At 63.3% G+C, this 22453-nt stretch overlaps 1 protein-coding gene across 2 annotated transcripts; it reads right to left on the bottom strand.

Annotated features, from left to right (window-relative positions):
• Window positions 1-1770: 1770 nt before the first annotated feature.
• BGN (biglycan) lies at window positions 1771-16416 on the bottom strand. Of its 2 annotated transcripts, XM_019824478.3 has the most exons (9): window positions 16259-16403; window positions 8852-8979; window positions 6578-6829; window positions 6143-6255; window positions 5587-5800; window positions 4933-5043; window positions 4623-4716; window positions 4399-4537; window positions 1771-3007 (listed from the first exon to the last, which is right to left on the bottom strand). In XM_019824478.3, exons 3-9 carry the CDS (start codon window positions 6825-6827, stop codon window positions 2810-2812), a joined length of 1119 nt encoding a protein of 372 aa, XP_019680037.1. In that variant the 5' UTR covers window positions 6828-6829; window positions 8852-8979; window positions 16259-16403; the 3' UTR covers window positions 1771-2809. The 2 variants fall into 2 exon arrangements, with proteins under 2 accessions (XP_019680037.1, XP_004001049.2); XM_004001000.5 differs by lacking the exon at window positions 8852-8979 and having other exon boundaries at window positions 16259-16416.
• Between the last annotated feature and the right edge of the window lie 6037 nt (window positions 16417-22453).

Genomic DNA, 22453 nt, shown 5'->3' with positions numbered 1-22453 from the left:
CCCGGAACTTTTGTCGCCCCGTGTGTGCATGTGCGAGTGTGCGTGTGTGTGCGAGTATGCACACGTGCCTGCCTCAGCTCACTCTCAGCCTTAGGCTTTCCCCCTGAGCTGCGCCCACACCCCCACGGCGCCTGGGGTGCTCTCCCCCGCAGGTTATGTTCCTTGCGGCCCCTTCCTCTTCCTCCAGGGGCCTCAGATGTGGGGGTCCCACACTCCCATCCTGCCCACTCCCTTCCTGTCGCCCCACGTTCAATCTGTCCCCAAGTCCAGGGCTGGAACCCGGCCGCTCCTCCGTCTTTCCTGCCACCTTTCTGGCATTGCTGGGGCTTTCTAACGGGGCGCCCCTGAGCCCATGCAGGTACTCACAGTTCAGGGTGCCCCCCCCCAGCCCTCTGCGGTTTTGCCACCTGGGGCTCCCTGTGACCTCAGCCAGGTGCGGAGCTCCATGAGGAGGGCACTCTGCCTGGCATAACGTGTACATGGAACAGTATACGGGGGCTGGCAGCTGGTGCCTGGCACGGATCGCCTTGGGGTTGCCATGGGTTTGATTTTTAAGCCCGATCACTCTCACCTTTTGTATGACCATGGTCATCATCCTCCTCCAATAGTTTGCAACACACTGGACGGCACAGTGAGACTAAGTGATTCATCTCTGACCAACTGCTCTGGGTAGGGAACCCCATTTTCCAACCACAACTCACAAGCTCTTGTGGGGTGTGGCCCTGTTTGCCTCCCTGGGCTCCTGCCACGGGCCCAAGTGGTCCCCTGGGTGCCTCGACGCCTCTGGTGCGGGCAGAGTGTGGGTCCCGCCTGCAGGGTGCTGTCCCCTGCTCTGCCAGGTGACCCGCCATTCCCACCGGACTCCATGTTTCTGTCTCCTCCGGGCCCCAGTGCCGGCTGTCCCTCTTCTGGCCAGTGAGGGGACTTGACTGAGACAGTGACTGGTGGACCCTGGCCAGTGCCCCTGCCCTGGGCCTGCCCAGCTCAGCAGAAATTGCCGTGGAGCATCACGGCTGTGATGCCAATGGTCTTCTGGGCTTGCCGTCTGAGGGCACATCGCTCTGGGGACCATCTGTCTCATGCTGCCCTTTCTGGGGCAGTCCTGTATCCCCAGCTAGTAGGCTTCTTGGGCCATGTTCTGGGTCCTTTCTTGGCAGCCACTGACAGAATATGGCAACCTGGGCTTGGCTCTGCTGGCACACAGTGTGTCTGCCCTGAGGCCAGGCCAGGCCAGCACAGGCGGCCTCGCACAACTTGCGGCCCTAGGAGGCCCGGCCTGCGTGGCAGTGCGCCCCCTGGTGCTGACTTGGATGCCGCACACAGCTTTGACAGCAGCCAGGATCTAACCTCATTCTGAGCCGGCAAATCCCATTAGGACAGACATGCGGGGCCCCTAGGACTTCCAGGCTCCCCTCTCAGGGTGAGAGTCTCATCTGGGGTTCTTCGGCTGGCTGGTGCTTGGCAAATGCTCCACTCTGGGTGGGCAGATGCTCCCTCAGCCAGGCCTGCTTTAGGAGCCCAGGAGAAGGACAGCTGGGGCAATGGAAGTGCCTAGAAAGAAGTGGAAGGGGCCTTCTTGTCCAGTCTCAGACCTGGAGGTACTGGGGACTCTTGCCTGAGTGCAGGGAAAGCAAGAAAGAGGAAGCCCGAGGCTTAGAGTGGACACGAACAGGCAGAGCCTGGCCGCCAGCCGCACATCGTGACCCTCCCCGACCCCCCCCCCCCCGCTCAGTCCCCAATGCCACCCGAGAGCGGCGGCGCACACAGCCATAGTGCACAGTGTTTCTTTAATTGAAAGACAACAACCGACCTCAGAAGCAGCTCCTCCTCAAGCTGGGTGTGATTGCTCGAAACCCCCACCATACCAGGGGCCAGAAGGTGAAGGGAGGGGGGAACTAGCCATCGTGCGGGGCGGGAAAGGCCAAGGAAAATTGGCTGCCGACTCCAGCGGGATGCTGGGCCTTTTCTTGGGCCAGTGCTCCCCTTCGGACTGTGGACTGCGCGCAGGGTGCATCACCTCCACATGCTGGCCTCCTCCAGGACTGTCCAGACTCGGGGTGGGGGGGGGCAGAGTCTGGGCAGGGCAGGCTTGGGGGCAGCTGCCCTCTGCCCCCTGGCTTGCCTAGGTTGGGGCTGGGCAGAAGCCCAGCGAGACAGACACCAGACCCAGCTCAGTGATGTGAGCGAGGAGAGGGAGGATGAGAGAGACGGATGGAGACAGAGAGAGGGACAGAGAGAGACAGAGAAACAGACAGGAAGACACTGGTCTAGAGGCCAGTAGAGCAAGGAGGCTGGGGTAGATGGGCCGTGAACTTGCAGAAGGGTGGGGGGAGCATGGAAGGCCAGGGGTAGCAGGCCAGGCTAAGGAGGGTTGGAAGCTGGAAGTACATGAGAAGAAGGAATGCGTGCCAGGCAGGTGGGGTGGGCTGTTTCCTCCCTCTTAGCCCCTTCCCACCCCCTAGACCCAGGGACCGTCTTCCTTGGACCGGAGCCTTGGGTGACTTGATCTTAGGGTGAATGGGAAGAAAGCTTTATGAGGGTGCTCTGAGTGGCTATGAAGTGGGGGGCAGGGGCAGCTCTGAAGCCAAGGCACACGTGACGGCGGCTGGGTCTTGTGCCCCATCTGCATGCCTGGGAGTCGGGATGAGGGCGTCGGGAGGCAGCGCGTTGGGGTCCAGGATCAAGGGCGGGGGCTGGGTTGGGTGCAGCTGGGCACTGGCTTCCCTCGCTCGCTCTGCCCTCCCCTTCGGGATGTCTGCTGCGCTCCCCAGAGACCCCGCCCAGGCCACCGTAGCGGCCGCTGCTGCCTCTACTTTTTGTAGTTGCCAAACTGGATGGCCAGGCGGTCGGTGACGCAGCGGAAAGTGGCCGGCTGCACCTCCCAGTAGGGCACAGGGTTATTGAAGAGGCTGATGCCGTTGTAGTACGCCCGCTTCACCCCGAAGCCCACGGGGCAGAAGTCGTTGACGCCCACCTTGGTGATGTTGTTGGTGTGCAGATAGACCACCTGAGGGCAGAGGGAGGTGGCTCAGGCCCAGTGCCGGTGGCCCAGTCACCCCTGACTGCCCTCCGAACCTGTACTGGCCTGGGTGGGCCAAGTAGAGGGCAGACGACAGAGGGCTTGGGCCCTCCCTCCGGGCTGGGTCCCACCTGGCCACCTCATGGGTGTGATTTAATCACAGCGCCTGCCCTTTGAGGTCCAGGATATGATTCTTCCATTGTGGGGAGGAGCAAAGCGAGGTTTGGGTATGGTGGTCACGAGGCTGTTGGATGGGATTAAGGCACTGGTATGTGACCAGGGGCCAAGACGAAGGGCCCCGGTGTGGTGTGTGGTGGGTGGGAAGGGAGGGGCACGCGGGGGTCAAGGGATGGGACGTGGGTATCGATGCAGGAAAGGTGGCACCTTGGGCTCACAGAGGGTCCCTGGCCCTCCCTCTGGGCTCCCCGGGCTCCGGGCCTGCCCCCGGGGCAGCAGCCTCTCACTCCAGAGACCCATAGATATGACAGGAGAAGGAGCCTGCACGTGGCCCCCTCTTCCGTCCAGTGCGCAGGGGTACTTGCTCTTTAGCAGCTCTCAACTTCCCCGAAGCCCCTCTCTAGGGGAGGGACAGAGGAAGCAGGAGAGAGAGAGGGTAAGGAACCTCACGATGGGCGGGGGGGGGGGGGGGGGGGAGTGCTCAGGCTGGAGCAGCGCCCTCTAGAGGCAGAGAGGACACCGGCCGCTAGAGGGCGCGCTGAGCCGGGCCTGGGCCTCGCCCCGGCAGCTTCCGGGCTGCTCCGCCCTCCCCCGCCCTCCCCGGATGCAGAGCTTGTCCCGACTTGGCTCTGACCGGACAGCCTGTAGAAATGGCAGGTCTCCTGGCTAGTGTGATTGGGGCCGAGGAAGAGACTGGAAGCCAAGCCAGGACCGGAGTGGTGGTGGTGGTGGGGGGGGGATCCTGAGAACCCCAGGCAAGACCCTGCACCCCCTCATCAGCCTACTTCCTGTCCCGAGCTGGACCCGTCCGTCTCACCACAAATCCGTGCACCTCCAGTGCGCATACTGTTCCCTGACCTCCCCGGCTCTGCCGTGCCTTTCTGGTGTCCCGCCCACCTAGGAGACGTTCAGCTGCAATGTCTAGCAGGCCGGCTCCCTCTCATCCCTCACACCCTCTCTCCGCCCATGACCCGCCTTCCTTGCCAGCCCCGGGGGAGTCCCCGCTTGCCTTCCCTACTTCCTCAGCACAGCTCGCTGGCACTGAGGGAGGGATCCTTGAGATGGCTTCTTTCCAGATGCGGAGGCAGAGGCAGAGAGAGCAGGAGTAGCTGCCCAGACCACACAGCTGGCCGGCCGCACGGCAAGGTCCCGCGCCACTCTGTGTTACAGCCCCTGGCATGGGGGCTCCCCCCAGCTCTCACCTGGAGGAGCTTGAGGTCCGGAAGGCCAGAAGGCACCCTGGACAGCTTGTTATTGTCCAAGTGCAGCTCCCGCAGGGTGGGCAGAAAACTTAGGCTCCCGTTCTCGATCATGCGGATCTGGTTGTGGCCCAGGCCCAACCTGCGAAGGGCACATGACATGTACCGAGACGCTGGGGGAGAAAAGAGCAGTGGGGCAGGGCACCCCACGTGGACCCGCAGCCCACCTGTACAGCTTGGAGTAGCGGAGCAGGTCCTCCAGCTCGATGGCCTGGATTTTGTTGTGGTCCAGATGGAGTTCGTTCAGGGTCTCGGGGAGGTCTGCCAGGAAAAGAGGGTGCTCTGAGTTGAATGCGGGAGGGGAGGCCATGTGTGCGGGCTGGGTCTGTATGTGGGGGGGGGCACAGATGGGAACAGAGGGCTACCAAAGCCCTCCCTGAGTTGACTGGTGGCTCCAGATGTCCCCGGATTCCCCCATCTGTGCCCATCTGTGCCATGGAGGCTGGACAGCATGGGGGAAAAGGTCTGTCTTCCTACCTTTGGGGATGCCCGTGAGCTTGGCCTCAGAGATGCGCAGGTAGTTGAGCTTCAGGCCATCGAAGGCTCCAGGCTCAAAGCCACTGTTCTCCAGCGGGTTCCCGCCCATCTCTAGGAGAGACGCCCCCCACTCAGCCCTGACGCCAGAGCCAGGTGGCTGCGCGCACAGCCCCAGTCCTGACTTGGGCTGGCCTGATGGGTCCTGCTCCCCCATCTACCCCTGAAAGCAGCTCCAGTGATTTACTGGGCTAATTGCAAACTCCTGGCTGTTCAAGACCATCAGCTCCCAAGGGCGTTGGCCCAGGCATTGGCCTCAGGGGGTAAGGGGAGCAGGAGGAAAAGGAGGGGAGCCAGAGATCAAGGTGGGGCTCCACCGCAGCCCACTCAGCTCCTCTGGCCTGGCCTCTGGTGGCCCCTGGCTGGCTGGCTGGCTGCACTAGCCCTTTCCCTTCCCTCCCTCTACGGTCCCCGGGTCTCTCTTCATCTCGCCTTGGCAGCTCTGGGGCATGTCCCCAGACAAGCCTCCAGAATGTCCTGTGAGGCCCACCAGGCTTGTCCATGGCACCCAGCCCCTCCGGCTGCAAGAGGCCCCTCTCCCTGAGCCTTTCCTGCTGGCCACAGGGTGACAACTGACACAGGCCTTGCCACACTCACCGATGCAGTTCATGTTGCGCAGCCCGCTAAACACGCCCTTTGGCACCTTGCGGATGCGGTTGTCATGGATGCGGAGCTCCACCAGGGAGCTGGGCAGGTTGGGAGGGATCTCCACCAGGTGGTTCTTGGAGATATAGAGCTTCTGCAGCTTCCGCAGGGGGCTGAAGGCCTTCTCGTGGATCTTGGAGATCTTGTTGTTCACCAGGACAAGAGCCTGGGGCAGGGGGGCGTGGGAAGTAAAGGCACAAGCTCCCCGCCCTGCCCTCACCTCTTCCTCCCTCCCTTGCCGCCCGAGCTGGTGATCGGTGGGGCTGCCAGTGAGGCCTCGAGGCGGAGCGATTCTGCCCCGTGCTTACGGCTGCAGACATCCCCACATGTGACCCGTGACCTGGGGCGCTCCCACCAAGCCCGCCTCCAGACTTCTCGCAGGACTCTGTGGGTCCCCAGTCCCCTCTCGCACCCGACACATACGTGTGCACACCCACAAGCACCCAACTCCTCAGCTGCACACTGCCCACCTCCTCGCAGCGCCTCAGAAGGGCCAGGGTGGGCTTACGTAAAGGTGCTGGAGGCCCTTGAAGTCATCCTTGCGGAGCTCGGAGATGTCATTGTTCTGCAGGTCCAGAAGCGTTGTGTCGGGGGAGATCTCCTTGGGCACAGACTTCAGACCTGGGGGCCGGGGCCGCGGTCATCAGCGTGAGCCCCAGCCCCAGAGCAGCTCAGAGCACGGTGACACGGGCGCCCACGGACACCCACACAAGGCCTCCACCGTAGACCAGGGCCCTCCTCACTCCCTGCTCTTTTGCAAACGAACAGCTGGACAGCGTTCCGCGCTGAAACCAGGAGTCCCCGGACCCTGTGTGGGGTCACCCCATCCCCGACCCCACCCTTTCACGCCCATCCCACGGGACACACATGTGTCTCCTTGGTAGGGCGCTCAGGCCGGGCCTGCACCTTCATGCACCCATCCCACCCTGGGCCCGGGACTGACCCAGGTCGGAGCACTGAACGACCCGCAGGTGGCAGTGGCAGCCAAAAGGACACATGGCGCTGAAGGTGGGCGTGAGGGAGTCCAGGTCCGGGACACCTGAAGTCGTCTCGGCACCTGAAGCCTCCTCATCATTCAGCATGGGCAGCCCGTCGTCGAGGGTGAAGTCCCAGAAGCCCTTCTGCTCAAACGGCAGGGCCTGGCTCAGGGCCAGCAGGGATGCGAGGAGCCACAGGGGCCACATGGTGGGCATGCCTGGGAGGCCGGGGTGAGGAGGGGCTGTCAGGAGGGCCCAGCCACCACTGGTCCCTGCCCTCGGGGCCCCCTCCTGGCAAACCTCCAAATACCAGGGGCTGAGCTTTTGCATGTGATGGCACCGCGTTCGCCATCCCTCACTGCGGACGGCCAGACCCCAGGGTGGGAGTGGCAGGGAAGGAGGCGGCAGAGGGAGGGGGTGCGGGCAGGCAGGAGACACCTCCCTCTGCTCCCCTCTGATCTCAGGCAGGCCTGGGGGGTTCATGGGCAGTGCATCGCCTTGCCAGTTAGCGAGTCTGCAGCACTAACCCCCTCTGCTGTCTTCCACGTACCACTGAGTCAGCTGGCAGCCTGCCGGGGGGGGGGTTGGTGGGGGGTTCCGGGAGGCTAGTGGAGGGAGTAGAGGAGGCAGAGAGGGAAGGGCAACCATTTGCCCCCTACAGGCTTTGAAGACTTTGGATTTGAATGTAGTACTGTGGCCACGGCCAATCCCACATGCTCAGGGCAATGTGGGCGCAGTCGGGATGGAGTTAGACCACCATGAGTCACTTCCTTTCCTGCCTCAGCTCCCCCTTGCAGCACGTCCACATTTTTCAAAGAAAGTCAAGAGGCCAAGAGGCCAGGCTGGGCACGCTGGGCTGACACCTGGGCTAGCCCCGGAGGCCGTGTGGAGAAAGAGAGGAGCGTCCTCCCTGACAGGGGCGAAACCGCTGAGGTGGAGGGGGTGCGGCCCCCCCCATTGCTCCTCGGGGCCCCAGCACCCTCTCCTGGCCCACAAGACTTCCCCTGGCTTGGCCTGCAGAGCCCCAGGGCTCCCACATCTGCTCCTGCCTTCCTTCTGCCTGTGGCCCAGCCCCCTGGAGAGGCCACCAGAGGGGAGCAGGCTGCCGCTGGGTGGCAGGCAGGATCAGGCTTGTCTGAAGGCTCCCCCAGGCCAGGCAGCGGGGTGGGCATGAGGGGGAGGCTGCCCTCTGCCCGAACCTGCCCCCAGGTGCCCATATTTACCCCCCTCCTCCCCTCTCCCATCCAGAAGTTCCTGTACAGGAAAAGGCCGGGGCCCCTGCCTCTCCCGCCGTCCTCACCAATTCGGATTTCCCAGGAAAGTCCCAGCCGGGCTCGTTTGCCCCATTCGTGAAACAGGCATGTGTGCCTGCCCTGCTTCCCTCCCAGGCTCGGGTGACTGAGGCTGCCCTGGGCGCATCTGTGGGCAGTGAGCCTGGCTGGCTTCCAGGGGCTTCCTGTAGCCCCCATTGCGCCCCACCCCCGGGAGTCCCTCCTCACTTCGGGCCCGCTTTGGATGGGGGAGGGGCTGTCAGGGGCTTCAGTGGGTCTGGGTGACCCCTAAGCCCAACTGCTGGCTGCAAATGTGGAAGGAGTCCTGGGGAGAGGAGCCCGCCTCCTCTAGGCCGGCACCTTGTGTGCAGTGTGGCCCTGGCCGCCACTTCCCTGGGCCAGCCCGGGCCCCTGCAGGCTCCCCTGGGCTCCTCCCACCGGCAGGCCAGGGGCCACCTCCAGGTCTGGGCACAACTGCTCTGAGCCTCGGCTTTCTATCCATCCCAGCCTCGCCAACCCCTTCCACACTCCTCAGGCCAGCCCCGAGGGGGTCATAGAGCGTGCCCTGGCTCCCGCCATCCCCGAGGACAGAGTGGGAGAGAAGCATGCCGCCTTTCTGGCTGCCAGGGCTGCGGTGTGCTTGTCAGGCACAGGTCACAGACCCAGGGCATGGTTCAGTGGACTCAGCTGGAGAGTCAGCCCCGGAGCACCCGCAGCAGGTCCCAACAGCCCTCCTGAGGGCTGGCCCCCAGTGATGAGCTCAGAGAAGCTGCCTGCCTGTCCCAGGTCACACAGCAGAGTGAGGATCCCCCATGTCGGGAGAGGACCCCGTCTCCCCGGCTCCTTTGGGCCTCAAGATCCCACGATCACGCCCCAGGTCCTGCCAGCCCCGGGCTGGCCGAGCAGGACCCAGGGGAGCCCCCAGAGGGTCATGGGGCCGAGTAGGGAGAAGGCCCTGTGCTTGCCTACCTGGACGGTGTGTCCCTCCTTCTTCCCCTGATTCTGCAACCTCCGGGACACAGCAGGGTAGGCCGAGGCCTCGAGTGCCTGCTGCCGCTGCTTGGGGCCCTTGTCTGGGAGCCAGTGGATGCCCAGGGCTGGGAGGAGGGGGAGTGGTAGGAGAGAACAGGAAGGGGAGAATGGAGGCAGGAGAGCAAGATGGAATGGGAGAGAGGGAGGAGACTGTTCCCCTCTTGCCCGGCACCCCTGCCAAAGCTGCTACCTCACGGGGGGATGAGTCAGGGCTGGAACGCCCAGTGGGAGCCTTGGAAGGCTTTGGGATCCACGGTCCACCTGGACAGGTGGGGGTGGCTGGGGTGGTCGGGCCGGGTCCAGGGGCGGCTGTGAGGCAAAGTGGGCAGAAACAGGCCTCTTCTGGCCTGGGGGGGCTGAGAAGGGCTGGGGGTCTCCCCAGGGAGCCTCTGTCCTCCCGTGGCTGCCCCCCGCCCCCAGGGTAGAGGACAGGCAGGCGCCGGGAAGGCCCACCGGGGTGGGACTGGCCACCCAGGCTCCAAGTGGGCTCGTAGGACCCGTCCTGGGGCAATGGGGACTCCAGAGGAGATGAATCAGCTCAAACCGGCCGTGCTTGACATGGCTGCATCTGGGGGCCACAGAGAGGCCGAGGGAGGGGCCCTGGACTCCAGCGCAGGCTCACTCTTGGGGGGGAGGGACCGAGGCCGAGGGTTTGGAGGTCCCACAGCAGGGCCCCGCGATAGAGGCAGAGGATGAGGTTTGGCCGGTTCTCCCCCGCCCCCACTCTTGGCCCGGCCCAGGCAGTGGACAGGCCGGCGGGGTGGGGGCTGGGCAGGCTTCCCAGCAGAGCCTTATTTCCACTCCCGGAGCTGGCACAAGACTCGGCGGGTAGAACTGCACGGGGAGCAGGGGGCCGGCCGGTCGGTGAACCCGAGGGGGTGTCCCCAAGGACTTCAGGGAGGGCCTTGAGCCCCATCGAGGTGTGCTTGGAGCTCGCCGGACCCCGCCCTTCAGGGCCAAGGAAAGAAGTGGTAATGGCGGTGAGGCCTCCGGCCCAGTGCCCACAGGTGTGAGCAAGGGAAAAGGCCGGGCTTCCCGGAGGCTGTGCCGCCAAACCAATAGGGCCTTCCTTGTCTAGCCCTCCGAAAGCCAGCACAGTCCTCGGAGCGCGACCGTTCCAGGTCAGCGCCAAACAAGACGCGTTGGCGGCCTCTGAGAACATGGGGGTGCCGTGCCAGGCATTCAGGCCAGGCCAAGGGCGGCGGGAGCAGGACTTAAGGTCTGGCATGCCCTGGGAGCTTGCTTGCAGATGCGTGGCCCGCAGCTGCCAAGTCGTAGACGCCGGGCACTGTCCCGAGGCCTCAGCCCGGGGTGTCTGGCCCCAGCGAGCAACCCGACCTGAACTCCGGCGTGCGTGCCACCGTCTCCCTAGCCCTGCCCCATCCCTAGGACTACGTGGATGGGGACGGGTGGGAGGGAGACGGGCTGAGCAGAGGGTACCCTCCCCCCTCCCCCCTCACCGCCCCTCTCCGTCCACCAAAGCCCTCAGGGCCCAGCTTCAAACAACAGGCCAGGGGCAGGGGCGCTGTCCACAACTGTATTGCACAGGTGGGCACACTGCGCAGGCTGACGCCCAGCTGCCCCTCGCTGCCCTCCCAGGCCCCAGCCTGCCACCCCCGGCAGCATCTCATCTACACTTGGGTGCCAGCTATGGGTCTGCCGAAGCCTGCACGTGCACACGTATGCAGGGGTGACTGCGTGAGCGGCTGGTGGCTGGAGAGGGGAGGGGCGGGCCCTGAGCCCCACCCCATCTGTGTCCACACCCCAGGCCACGCTGGGCCCTCCGCTATCGCCCCCGCATGCCCTCTAGGCTACAGCGCGAGCTGCTCTTTCCTGCCATGGCCCCGACACTGCTGGTGTGACTGGACAGAGCTGGGTCCTGTGCTCTGTCAGCCTTCAGGTACGGATTTGACCTGGATGTGGGGGTTGGAGGCCCCAGGGAGCCAGCCAGGAGCCAACCTATTGGCTGTGTGCAGAGCGCTGGTACCGGGGAGATGGTGGGGTGGCCGGTGCCGGCTAGGCCGGACCTCTCTCCCCACAGCGTCCAGGAGAGCCATCCACCCCTCTCCCACCCTGCCAGGAAACCTCTGGAAAACAGGAGAGTCAAACTGTCGGCCAGGAGTCAGGCAGCAGATGACCCAAGCCAGCTGGGGATCCTGAGTTTCCTGGTCCTTTCACACCTGGGCTGTGTGTCCTTCCTCCTTCTCCCACTCACAAGGAATCCTGAACCCCTGCTCACCACATTCTAGAATCTTCGGGGAAGAGGGAGGATGTTATTACCTGCCAGAGGCGGGGCAGGGGACTCAAATGATTTCTTAATGGCCCTCCCAATGACCAAAAGAAGAAAGCGAGGCTTGAATAGGTAAATGGAGGCTCAGACTTTGCCCCACACTCTTGCCCAAGGCTACACGATAAGGAAATGGTAGAACTGGGACTCCACTCTCTGCCTACCTGCGCCTGTGTCTGGCCCCACCCTCTGTGATTGCAGACTTTGCCACAGGTCCCAAAGCCACAAGACCCTATATTCTTTGTGCTGTGGGGGGGGGGGGGGGCAGACCAGCCTCTGGGGCCCTGGGAAAGACTCCTTGGCAGCTCCCTCACCTAGGCTGGGAGGTGATGCCATTGGAAAGCAGGGCCCTGCTCTGTGGGGCCTTTGCCCCCTTGCTTGCATCATGAATCCTCTGACTGCCAATATCAGGAGATCCCCACTGGCGGTGGGGCCATACGCCCCTCCTTGGCCCCAACACACCCACCAGGCCAATCGCAACCTTGCTGTTTGTGCTGGCTACGGGCCTGCAGGGATGTCACACGGAAAAGGCATCAAGACCCCTGGTCACCAGGCCAGGGAACTGCCCCGGAGCATTTTAGGTCCTAGCAGGCCCCAGACCCCACAGCGAGATGTTCTCAGCCCGGCTCCCAGAGCATGGCGCCCCGCCTGCCTTGCTCCCCACCTGAGCCAGGCCAAGACAAGGGGGTTTGGCCCCACTTTCTGGGTAGGAGAGTGGCCAGGCACCTGCGAGTGAGGCCCTTGCCTTCCTGGGCCCGGGGTTTCCTGCATCCCCTTCCCTGCATCAGGTTCCCTGCTCTCTGCCAGGGGCTCTGGCCCCTCAGAGCCCCTCACAGGGCTCCCCCAGTGCATGCCTGCTTGTAGCCAGGCGGCCTCTAAGGTCCTGGCGGACTGTAATCAAGGGTAGGCAGGGACTCAGACTGCAAGAAGGTGAACCGCACATTTGCCTCTGGTCTCCTAGGACAGGGCCGCCAGAACCAGCCTCTCTCTGCCCTCTGCCCCTCTCCTTGAAGTCGCACGTCTTTTCCTCAAATTCCCGATCCAGCGGCCACCTCAGCCTCTGACTGCTGTGTCCCCCTTGGCCATCTGACCCTCAAGGGGCAGGTGGTGGGGGGGAAACTGCAGGTTAGCCCCAGGTGTTTGCAGAGTTTGGCTCTCCCATGCCATGGACTGGGAGAGCTGGGTGCAAGGAAGCTGGGTAGACAGCCCTGCCCCTTAAAACTTCAAGATGTGTTACCACAGGGAGGAGGCAGGTGAGTCATCCGAGTGATGCTGCAGGCTGGTAGGCCCCCTGGGAGAAGGTCCCCTCCGCAGCCACCCCACCACTGCCCCGACCCAGAGCAGATCGAGGGAGGGGGAGCCAAATGGGGTGGGTGTGAGGCTGCTTCCAGGAACCTTGAGTCCCAGAGGGAGTGAAGGAGGCCCCGGGGGACCCTGGGGCTGTGGGCCCAGGTTGGGGGGATGGATCACAGCCACCCACCCCCTAGACGAAGTGGCTGAGGAGGCCCCACGCCCACAGGGGCCTTCCCGCAGGGGCCACTGGGAAATGGGCTCTGGAAGACGGAAGGGCCTGACCACGGGGCTGGCCAGCTAGCCTCAACGGGCCTCAGGCCCGGGGGGACAGGACTGAGCAGATACCCACCCCATTCCTCCAGCCGAGCCCCCTCTGCCTGCTCCCTACCGGCTCCCTCTAAGGTGGGATTTACAGAAGGCGTTCTGTGGGTGACCAAGGTGTGGGTCCCAGTGTCTCGGCAGAAGACGACAGGAGGGAGGGGAGGGGCACTGACTGCCCCAGGTGCCAGCTGACAGGAGGGGCCAGAGCTGCTAGGACCCCGCCTTTGGCGGGAGCCTTTGCTTACCCCCCTCCCCGGCTCATAGGAGGATGCCCTGGGAGAGCGACCATCATCCCCAGCCCCTCAATTTGAGAGAAGCCCTGGGCAGGTATGTCCCCTCCTACCAGTGGGGCCCACGGGTGTGGAAGGAGGCAGCTCTGGGCAGAGAACAAGCTCTGTCACTCTTGGGTGACAGATGGGAAGGGTGTGGTGGGTGGGGATGTGAAGACTTCTTTCACAATTAGGGGTGTTGGAAGGTGTGCAAGGAAGGTGAGGGAAGGGCCCTGGGGTCATGCAGGACAAAGGACCCAGTGGCTCAGCAGATGAGGCCCCGGAGCTGCAGCTGGGACTATCTGCGGGGTCATGGTGGACACGCCTGGGCCATTGCCTGTGCCTGTGTGCTCCAAGGAAATCCTGGGAGACCGCCCCTCTCTCGTGCCACGGCTGTGTCCCCAGGCAACTGAGGAGAAGTGACTGCTGGAACAGTCCCGACCGTGTGGTGTCTGCGGGGCTTCTCCCAGGAGGGGAAGAGGGACGCGGTCCAGGAAGGAGGGGGGCTGGGAGAGATGGGAGGGCCTTGTTGGAAGGCTCCGCCTCCTTCTGGGGACTTGGCACAGCCCAGGAAGGGACGCTCTGGGGCCTTTCAAAGGCCCCTTTTCCTCCTGTTTTTCCTCGTTTGCGCTCCTCCAGTGGGCCAGGGCCACTGGTAGGGCTGGGGAGAAATTTGGTCACAGGGGCCGGCAGGCCAGGTTTCTGGGCTTCTGAAATAAGGCTGCACAGAACTGCCACCAGCCCGGCAGCGAAAAAGCTGGGCTTCAGGCTCCCCATCTGCTAAACGGGGACTCCGGACCCTGCTTCAGGGCAGGGCACGAAAGCGGTGGGTGGTTAATGCCCACTGTGCCCTGGGTCCTTGGGGCTTAAAGGTGGCCCAGGGAGCGAACGGGTGGGCCGGGCCCACCGGGGCGGCACTCTGCAGCGGCTCCTTGGCTCCCAGTCTGCTCTCGCTGTCCGGCGTGGTGCCGTCCTTTCAACATCCCCCCTGCCCCCCCAGTCCTGCCCTCAAAGACTAACCATGATGTCCCGTGGGCCAGACGTGGGCAGCCTGCACAGTCTCTCAGGGCAGCTGCGTGTCGCCAGGAGGCGCTCACGTGCGTGTTTGCAGCTGCGCCTATGCACTCTCACTCCCCGCTGACCTTTGCCCCTGGATGCAGATCCCCAGGAGCCTTCCTTCTTGGCATCCAGGGAGCCCCGAGCATCTCCCGCTTGTCTCAATGCCAATCAGTCCCTGCAGGGTGGAGACTTGGCAAGCCAGCGAGTGGGGGAGGACACGGATGCAGGAGCACGCTGAGGACAGGACTGGCCCATATCTGCAGCCAGAGTGGCCCTTAGTGAACACTGTTCCACCACAGTCTCTCTGACCTGAGCAAGGTCTACCCTACCCGCCCCAACCCATGACCCTGGCCTGGAGTACTCTGGGCCTCCTGCTCCGCTCAGCAGAACCAACCAGTGCCCAGGCCCCAGCCGCACCCACGGAGCAGTGAGGGGGTGCTCCCATCCCCCAACCTTCCATGGCACTCGGTGGCACATACAGAGAGCTCCATTTTCCTTTGCTCTTCTTTTAAGTCGCTTGGCAGGCCCCTCAGCATGCCCGCCATCTTGGGAGCTTGCAGGACAGGGGCCAGTGGCCCTGTCACCTCTGACTCCAATCCCCAGGAGGTGCAGTTGGCCACAGGCTGTCATTATCAATGCCCCAGTGACTTTCAGGCTTCCTTGGGTGGTATGGGGTCAATAGCCAGGGTTTGTCAGTCGGGAGCCCTGAGTCCTGGCCCCAGCTTTGCACCTGATTTGCTGTGCAATTGTGGGTAGGTTCCTGCCCGTCTCTGGGATTCACTTGCCCCCTTTGTATGATGGATGGAGTGGGAGTGAGACCAGCAGGAACCGCTCGGCCCCTCCCAGAGAACTTTGGGGGTAACCTTGCACTACACTTTTGATTCTGACCTGAGGCTCTCTCTCCATTCCAGAGTTGCCCCATGCACCCGTGGGGGGGGGTGCTGCTTCTGGGGGACAGGGCAATTGGTCAGAGAGCTCTTGAACCTCACTGATCCTTAAAGGCACCCATCCTGGGGAGCACCTGGGGGGCTCAGTCGGTTAAGCGTCCAACTTGATTTCGGCTCAGGTCATGATCTCACGGTTCGTGGGTTCGAGCCCCATGTTGGGCTCTGGGGTAATAGTGTGGAGCCTGCTTGGGGTTCTGTGTCACCCTCTCCTTCTGTCCCTCCCCTGCTAATGCTCTCTCTCACAAATAAGTAAATAGAACATTTTTTAAAAAGGCACCCATCCTGGGACAATGGTGTCCTAGTTTGGAAGTGGGCCTGTGGCCTCACTTCTCCCCAGGGTCCCCAGAAGCCATGCGAGGCCCAAAGCCAGGCCTGCCTAGGGTAACACGGCACGGTTGCCTGAGTTTCTCTCTGCCCACAGCCCCGCATTCTGAGTCTCAGTCCAAGGGGGTTCTGGGGACAGACAGAGCCGAGCCATCCGGGCAGCCCCACCCAGGGCCCCCGAGGGCCAGGGCCCTGTGGACCTCCACCTCAGCCAGGAGGACGTAGAGGAAGGGAATTAGCCTGTGGGTAAGGGAGAAATACCTGGGCAGGCAGCCTGGGAAACCAAGTCTGTGAGCCCACACCAGGGACAGTGGGGACTGTTCCCTAGCACTGAGCCCTCCCACCCGTGTTCCCAGTGTGGAGGCACAGAGCAGGAGTGCGGGGCGCGCTCGGGACTCGGGACCGGCGGTGAAGGAAGAGCCGCTGGCCGAGCTGGGATGCCAGCCACCCAGCCATGCCCTGAGCGATGCTCTGTGGGGCCAGTCACGGGGAAGAACCCGAGAGGGAGACAGGGAGGGCAGATATGGAGTGCAGCTGAGTGAGGTCAGAGGGGAGAGGAAAGGGGGGTGGGGAAAAAATGCAAAAAGGGACAAGCACTAAGGGGGCCGCAGGGGTGCGGGCCAGGAGCCCGCAGCAGCGCTGGCGGGAATCTGGGGATCACAGACAGCCTGGGAGTAGGAGAGGGGGGTGAGGGGGCAGCAGGGACAAGGGTAGGGATGCGGATGGTGGGGGCATTTTGAGGATGGCGAGGGCACAGTGGAACCAGGGATGAGACAAGGAGGGCAGCTCAAGGCCGGCGTGGGGACACAGTGGGGACAGTGTGGGGCTGGTGTGGGGGCCCTACCTGGGAAGGGCAAGCGGCCGGGCACAGGCTGGCTAGTTGGCAGGCTTGGGTGTCAGGCAGTCAGTGTGTCTGTCCGTCTCCGTCGGGCCCTCCGAGAGCAGCTGCTCACTCCTGGGCAGTTTGTGGAGAGAGGGAGACAGAGGCGGTGGGAGGGAGGCTAAAGGCTGGGCGGGCTGGCCGACAGGGAGGGGACGGCGGGAGGGGGCGGGGAGGGAGGAAAGGAGGGAGGGGGCTGGTGGGGCGGAGAGGGAAGGAGAGAGGGAGGGAAGAAGGGAGGGAGGGGGCAGGCCTCCCGGCCCCCCTGGAAGCTTCAAAGGGAGCAATTTTCTTGTAGACGGCTGGGCTAGCTGCACCCCCTCCCCTTCCCCCCCTCCCCCCCCCCCCCCCCCCCGCGCATGGGGAAGGGACACACTCCCACTCCCACAAGGACCCTTGGTGTCTCTGGGCCGGCACAGCCTTAGAGAGTCAAACTTTCCACTGCCCAGATAGGGACACTGAGGCCCAGAGAGGGGCGGGAACTATCTTGCTGGCACTTGCAGGCGAAGGCGAGATGGCAGAAAGGGAAGGGAGACAAGGGGGAGGCGGCCTCTGGTTGCTAGTCCAGCGAGTGGCCCCTGGAATTTTGTTCTGAGCCCGCCCAGAACCTCCGGCAGCCTGGGCCTGAACAAGGAGGTGGTTCTCTGCAGTCAGGGAGGCGGCTGTTGTGGATTTCTGGAAGGGCTTGAGGCAGGCTCCCAGGTACTCTGGACACCCCAGCCCCCCACCCCGCTGCAGCCCTTTTTGCCCTAAAACACAGGACGGGTCCTCTCTGTGTGATCTCAAGACGGGACTCCGCGAGGGACGGACAGGAAGGCATCACAGACTCTGAGGGTCTTCCCTCGCCTGCCAGCCCTGAGGTTCAGACAAGCTGAGAGTGGAAGAGTGAGTCATCTTTCTTTGCTCAATCCGTGCGGTCCCCTACAACGCAATGAATGCTCTGTGGGTGGGCACTTCCTCTGGGCTGAGCCCTGTGCTGGCCACTGACAGGGGCGAAGTGGGCCAGCCTGCCAAGCGTCCCAGGAAGAGGCCATCGTCAGCCACCACCCCACGTGATCGCTGGGAGCTCAGCAGCTTCCTGAGGGCCAGGACGCACCCAGCTCCACCTGCGGGTAGAGCCGAGGGCCTTAGCACACCTCCTCCCCGTCCAGGGGTCCCCAATCCTCCCCTGGTCTGTTGTGCCCCAGCGTCCAGCGGAGTGAGGCCAAGAGCCTGGCCGCGTTGAGGAAGACTCCTGCAGGCGCTGCTCCCAGAACAAAGGTGAGGGTTTAGATGGAGCTAGAAACCAAGGTAGGGAGCAACACTGAGTTCTGCAAAGGAAACAGAGAGGGGGGAAAGTAAAGCAGGCCACAAGATGGAACACAATGCCCCAGGGATCAAAAGAGAAAACTGCATAGAGGACCAGCCGGGCAGAGGCTGAAGGACGCCAGGAAGAGGTGGGTCCAAGGAGAATAGGTCTGAGTGTCCTGCCTACCTGGCCAGCTGTCCCGGGCCACGTGCAGGTGGGATCTAGAAGGTTCCGCCTGGGGGTGCGGCTTCCCCCTCCCATGTGCACCAGCTTCAGTTCAGGGGCCCCGGCCGGGGACGTGAGACACATGGTGGCCTGACCAGGCTGTGGTGCCTGCCTTCAAGAAGCTTCCAGGCTGGACCATGGAGAAGGGAGATGTGGGAAAAACAGGGTCTTGGCTGGGAGCACGCATCATTTGTCTCCATGTTTGTTTTTTCCTGTTTATGGGAGACACACTCCCAACATCGCTGGCAGTAGAAAGACTATATCACAGAAGATAGCCTCCCTTAGCTGCGATATCCCCAACCATGGCTGCATGGGAGGAAAAACGTGTCCACAACATGTCTAAAACACCGTGCTCTGTGAAAGAAGCCAGTCACCAAGGACCACATACTGTGATTCCACACGAAACATCCAGAGTAGGCAAATCTATAGGGGCAGAGAGTACATTAGAGGGTTCTTGGGGCCAAAGAGAAACATTGGCAGTGGAAGGAACAGCACATACCAAGGTGCAGAGGGTGTGGGGAGCAGGGGAGGGGAGAGTATCACCACAAGTAGGTGGGGCAACCTCACTGTCCCCCGCGCAGTGCGCACCCTTGGGCGTCAGCCAGGCACGTTCCTGGAGGGAGCTTGGGGGTGACCATGAGGCAACGCCCTGTGCACAGGGCATTATGCACCCTGGAGCTCTTTCCTGCAGCTGGGGGATGCATCTGGGGCAATATTTCTGTAAATACGGTTCCTGCGCCTGGAAGGCTCTTGTGTCTGTGGTTTGCAGTCTGCAATAAGGCATAACTGCACGCCCGGCCCAAGGCCCACTGAGTCACTCGGCCGGCTTGGCCCTCTAATTTGGGGGCCACTCCCAGACCAGCCAGGCAGCACCTCAGTCCTGGGCCTCCCTCTTCCCCTCCCTGTCCCCAGGCCTCGGCTTTCCCTGAAGCACAAGGAACTACCTCGACCCCAGCTGAAGCTGTGCCGGGGACAGCAAGTCCTTGCTGGCTAGCAGGAGCAGTGGCCTCCTGCCCTCTGGCCTCCCAGTGCTGGGAGGAGGCGACAGGAGGCAGGGGAAGGCAGCATGGAGGGCAAGGCAGGAAGGAAGCGCATGCATTTCCTGAGGCCCCCAGGCTCTGAAGGAGGCCAAGGCACAGCTGTCTTAGCTCCACAAGAACACTCGGTGGACAGGGCCGGCCAAGTCATGGGGGTCATGGGGGCCGTGGGAGGCAGACCCCGGCCCCCGCCAGCGTGGACCCATGGGTGACGAAGGTCCTCTCCCGGCATGCCCCGGACTCTGGGATACCAGCACACAGGGCCCCAGAGCCCTAGCCCGGACACTTTCCCCAAATGGCTGCAGAGTGATCCTGCAGGGGATGGCTGCAGGGGTGATCCTGGTGCCCCAGGTCAGACTGCAGCGAGCCCTCGCCTAGCTGCCCCAGCCAGCTCTCCGGTACCCGGCCTGCAGCCCCAGGGTGCAGGGAAGGTGCTCGAAGGTAGCAGGGCAGGGGTATCGGGTCGGGAGAGAGGAGGACTGGCAGGGGCAGGGGTGCTAAGGTGGGAGTGTGTGCAGGCTGAAGGGAGCAGAGGGGAAGGCAGGGCCCGTAAGCAGCTGTGGGGGGCTCCTGGGGTGGGGCAATCCAAGCCCCCTGCCATCCTGTAGGGCTGTGTGTGAAGGACCTGGAGTCAGCGGCAGCCCGTCCCCTAACAGCTGGCCTGCAGCTGTTTGTGCCCTGCCTTCAAAGTTAGAGGGGGGAGGCCCAGGAAAGAAGCGGGGCACACAGCAGGCAGGCTTCGAGCGGCCGCTCCCTTTGGGGCACGAAACCTTGTCTTTGGTAGGGTTGCTTGGAGGGCAGAGTCTGGGGCCCTGGGAGGTGGCCCAGCAGGCGGGGCTCCCAAGGGCTTGAAAAGGCCCCTACCAAGGTGATGGCAGCTGAGGGAGCTCCTCCTGAGCTCCAGCCCACCCGGCTGGGCTGGCCCCGTGAGCCTCTGGGGCCTGGAAAGAACAGCATGGCCCTGAGCTCCAGGGGCCCTCTGCCAGCCCCCTTCTGGGGCCTTCCTGGCCTCTCTGCCTTGCACTGTTTGCTTGGGTCCCTGCTCATCCCTGTCTGCCTCTACGCATCACTCCCCTATCTGTTCTTCCCTCCTCACTTCCCTCCTGCTCCTCACTCCTTCCTTAGATCTCCCGTCTGTCTCTCTTTCCCTCCCCTGGGCACAGAGTCAGTCAGCCTCACTGTTCTCCGCCCCCCTGAGCACATGAGCTGCTGGACCAGAAGCAAGGATGTGCTCGAAGAAGCATGATGGTGACCAACTCTGATGAGTGTTACAAAGGAAACTGCACAGGCCCAGGTACTAGCGCTGGATGGGGCTGCAGAGAGGGCTTCTTGGGAGGAGGTGGCTCTCCAGCAGCACCCTGGGCTACCTTCCCTGGGGTGCCCACACAGGACCCTTGCAAAGTCGGCCCAAAGCAAGTGGTCTCACCAAGGGAGTGCCCTGACGCCTTTGCCTTCTGGACAAATGCCCAGGCAGGGACATATCATGCATATCAAGGTCACTGCTCGAGCAAGTGACCCTGCCCGGAACTCAGCCGAGATCTCAGAGACGGCCCTCAGGACTCCTGGGCGCTGCAGCCCCTGAAGGCAAGCCAGCATCTCCAAGTTCACAGCCCTGCACGTGACTGTCACTCGCAGCCCACTGGCTTCATCCACTACCAAGCTCCACACTCTGAGTAGCTGGGCAGGGACAGGGTGAGAACCAGGCCCACAGTCACCAGGAGGCAGCCCCTCCCACCTCGAGGGTCCCTGGAGGCTGGAGTCGTAACATCCTGAAGCCCTGAGGTTCCATGCCTAAGTGCTCAGGGGGACCCTCTGGGTGCAGGGGGCTAGGAACCATTCTGGATGAGGCTCATGTTGAACAGGCCCAAGAGGAAACTGAGCTGCCGCGGAGTGAGCCGAGCCTCCACTATCTGGAAGTTTCCCAGCTCCGATAGCTGAGGTGCGGCCAGTGAAAGCTGGCACTCTCTATGCCAGAGCTTTTTTTGACCTGCCCCTGAGGACATAATCACACAGTGGCTCTCAGCCCCAGGCCGTCAGGGCTATAATTTCAGGGCCCAGAGGGGTCTCCATGGGGGCTGGGCCTGTGTCTAGCTATCTTTAGAGAGGCATGGTCTGGGGTGTGGCTAGATGAGGGAAGGTGGACAGGGGGCTGTGCTTCAGGGAGGCATCTGTGGGCTGCCCAAGAAGCCGGTGAGATACGGGGAGGCTGCCATGGTCTTCCCCAGGTGGGGGGAGGCCGGCACCCAGGACCCGCCCCTGGGTCTTCCTGCTGCCTGTGGGGCCAGGAGGCTCCATCTGGGGCAGTGGGTGAGGGCAGGCACAGGGGAAGGGGCCGGGTGGCCAGTGTCTCTTGGATGGGCCCTGCGTGGCTGCCCTGGTGGCAGTTGCTACACGGGCAAGGATGGGAGGGGAGCCCAGGCATGGGCACACCATGCCGGGCATATCCTTTGCTCCTTCCAGGGCCTGTTTCTCCCGGATGTGAACCAAGCTTGCCACCACGGTACGAGGCAGGAGGAAGGCTTGGAAGCAAATGTGCCCAAAGCTAAGCAGGGAGCCTGGCAAGGGGCGGGAGGCGGGCCCTCAGTTAGGGGCACCGGGGACAGAAAGGAGCAGGCAGGTCGGAGAATTTGGAAGCCGATGGGCAGGACTCTGGGCCTGTAGCTGGGAGGGGTGGGCAGTGGGACAACATTCCACTGAGGTCCCGGGGAAGGAGACGGGGGTTGGCCCCAAGGGGTACACATCTGCTCCCTGTCCGTATTTTCCACTGCTTGCACTTGTTGGCCCAGGTGTCCCCTTCTGGGTCTGCATTGTCCCCACCGTCCTTCCCCTCAGTGTCACCCCCACCACCTCAATACCCCTGTCTCAATCTGGGGGCGGACGAGTGCCGCCCTTCTTGCCACCTGACTGCAGTCACCCCTCAGACGCCCAGCGCTCCGGGCCGTGCCCACCACCGTATGCCCCAGTGGAGCCAGCTCTGCCCTGAACAGGAGCACAGTAATCGCTGCCACGCTGGCATGCGTGAGTAGAGGATATGGGGTCAGAGATGCCGGTGAGGAAGGCGTGGGCGCAGGGCAACGGGCGGGCCTGGTCGCACCGGCAGGTCTCGGCTACACTCGGCTGGGGCTCTGTCCGGGGATGTCCCACTGTGGGCATGCCGTGCTGCCTGGGCCATCTCCCCTGTCGGACTGAAGGTCCTGGCCTTCAGCTGCCGGCACCCTGTGCCTTCAGGAGAGAATGTTACTCTCCGCTGGGCAGCCCCACGCAAGGATGATGGGTTATATAGACTCCCAGTCCCCTTGCCCCGACTCAGGACTGGCTCAGCTCCAGAGCCCCCGTGGGGATTGCCTGGACGGTCATCAGTCACGGGCCACCTTCTCCCTGGGCCACTCCTGTTCCTGTCCTCCCCTCCCCCAGGTGGTGGCCCCAAGACGTCCCAGTAAACTCCCTGTGAGCTAACCCTTGCTTCCTAGTCCTAGTGTGTTTCTGGGGAGCCCAATGGGAGACATCCACTAGGGGTCTGGCTGCGTCTGTGCTGTCTTGGGCCCAGCTCTGCTCAGGAAGATCAAGGACAGGCTTCCAGGCCTGGGTTCAGCCCACCTGACAACAGCC

The sequence above is a fragment of the Felis catus genome, chromosome X (genome assembly GCF_018350175.1).
Source record: "Felis catus isolate Fca126 chromosome X, F.catus_Fca126_mat1.0, whole genome shotgun sequence".
Taxonomy (NCBI): domain Eukaryota; kingdom Metazoa; phylum Chordata; class Mammalia; order Carnivora; family Felidae; genus Felis; species Felis catus.
Note: the sequence above shows the minus strand (reverse complement) of the source record. Positions and strands in the feature narration are given on the sequence as shown.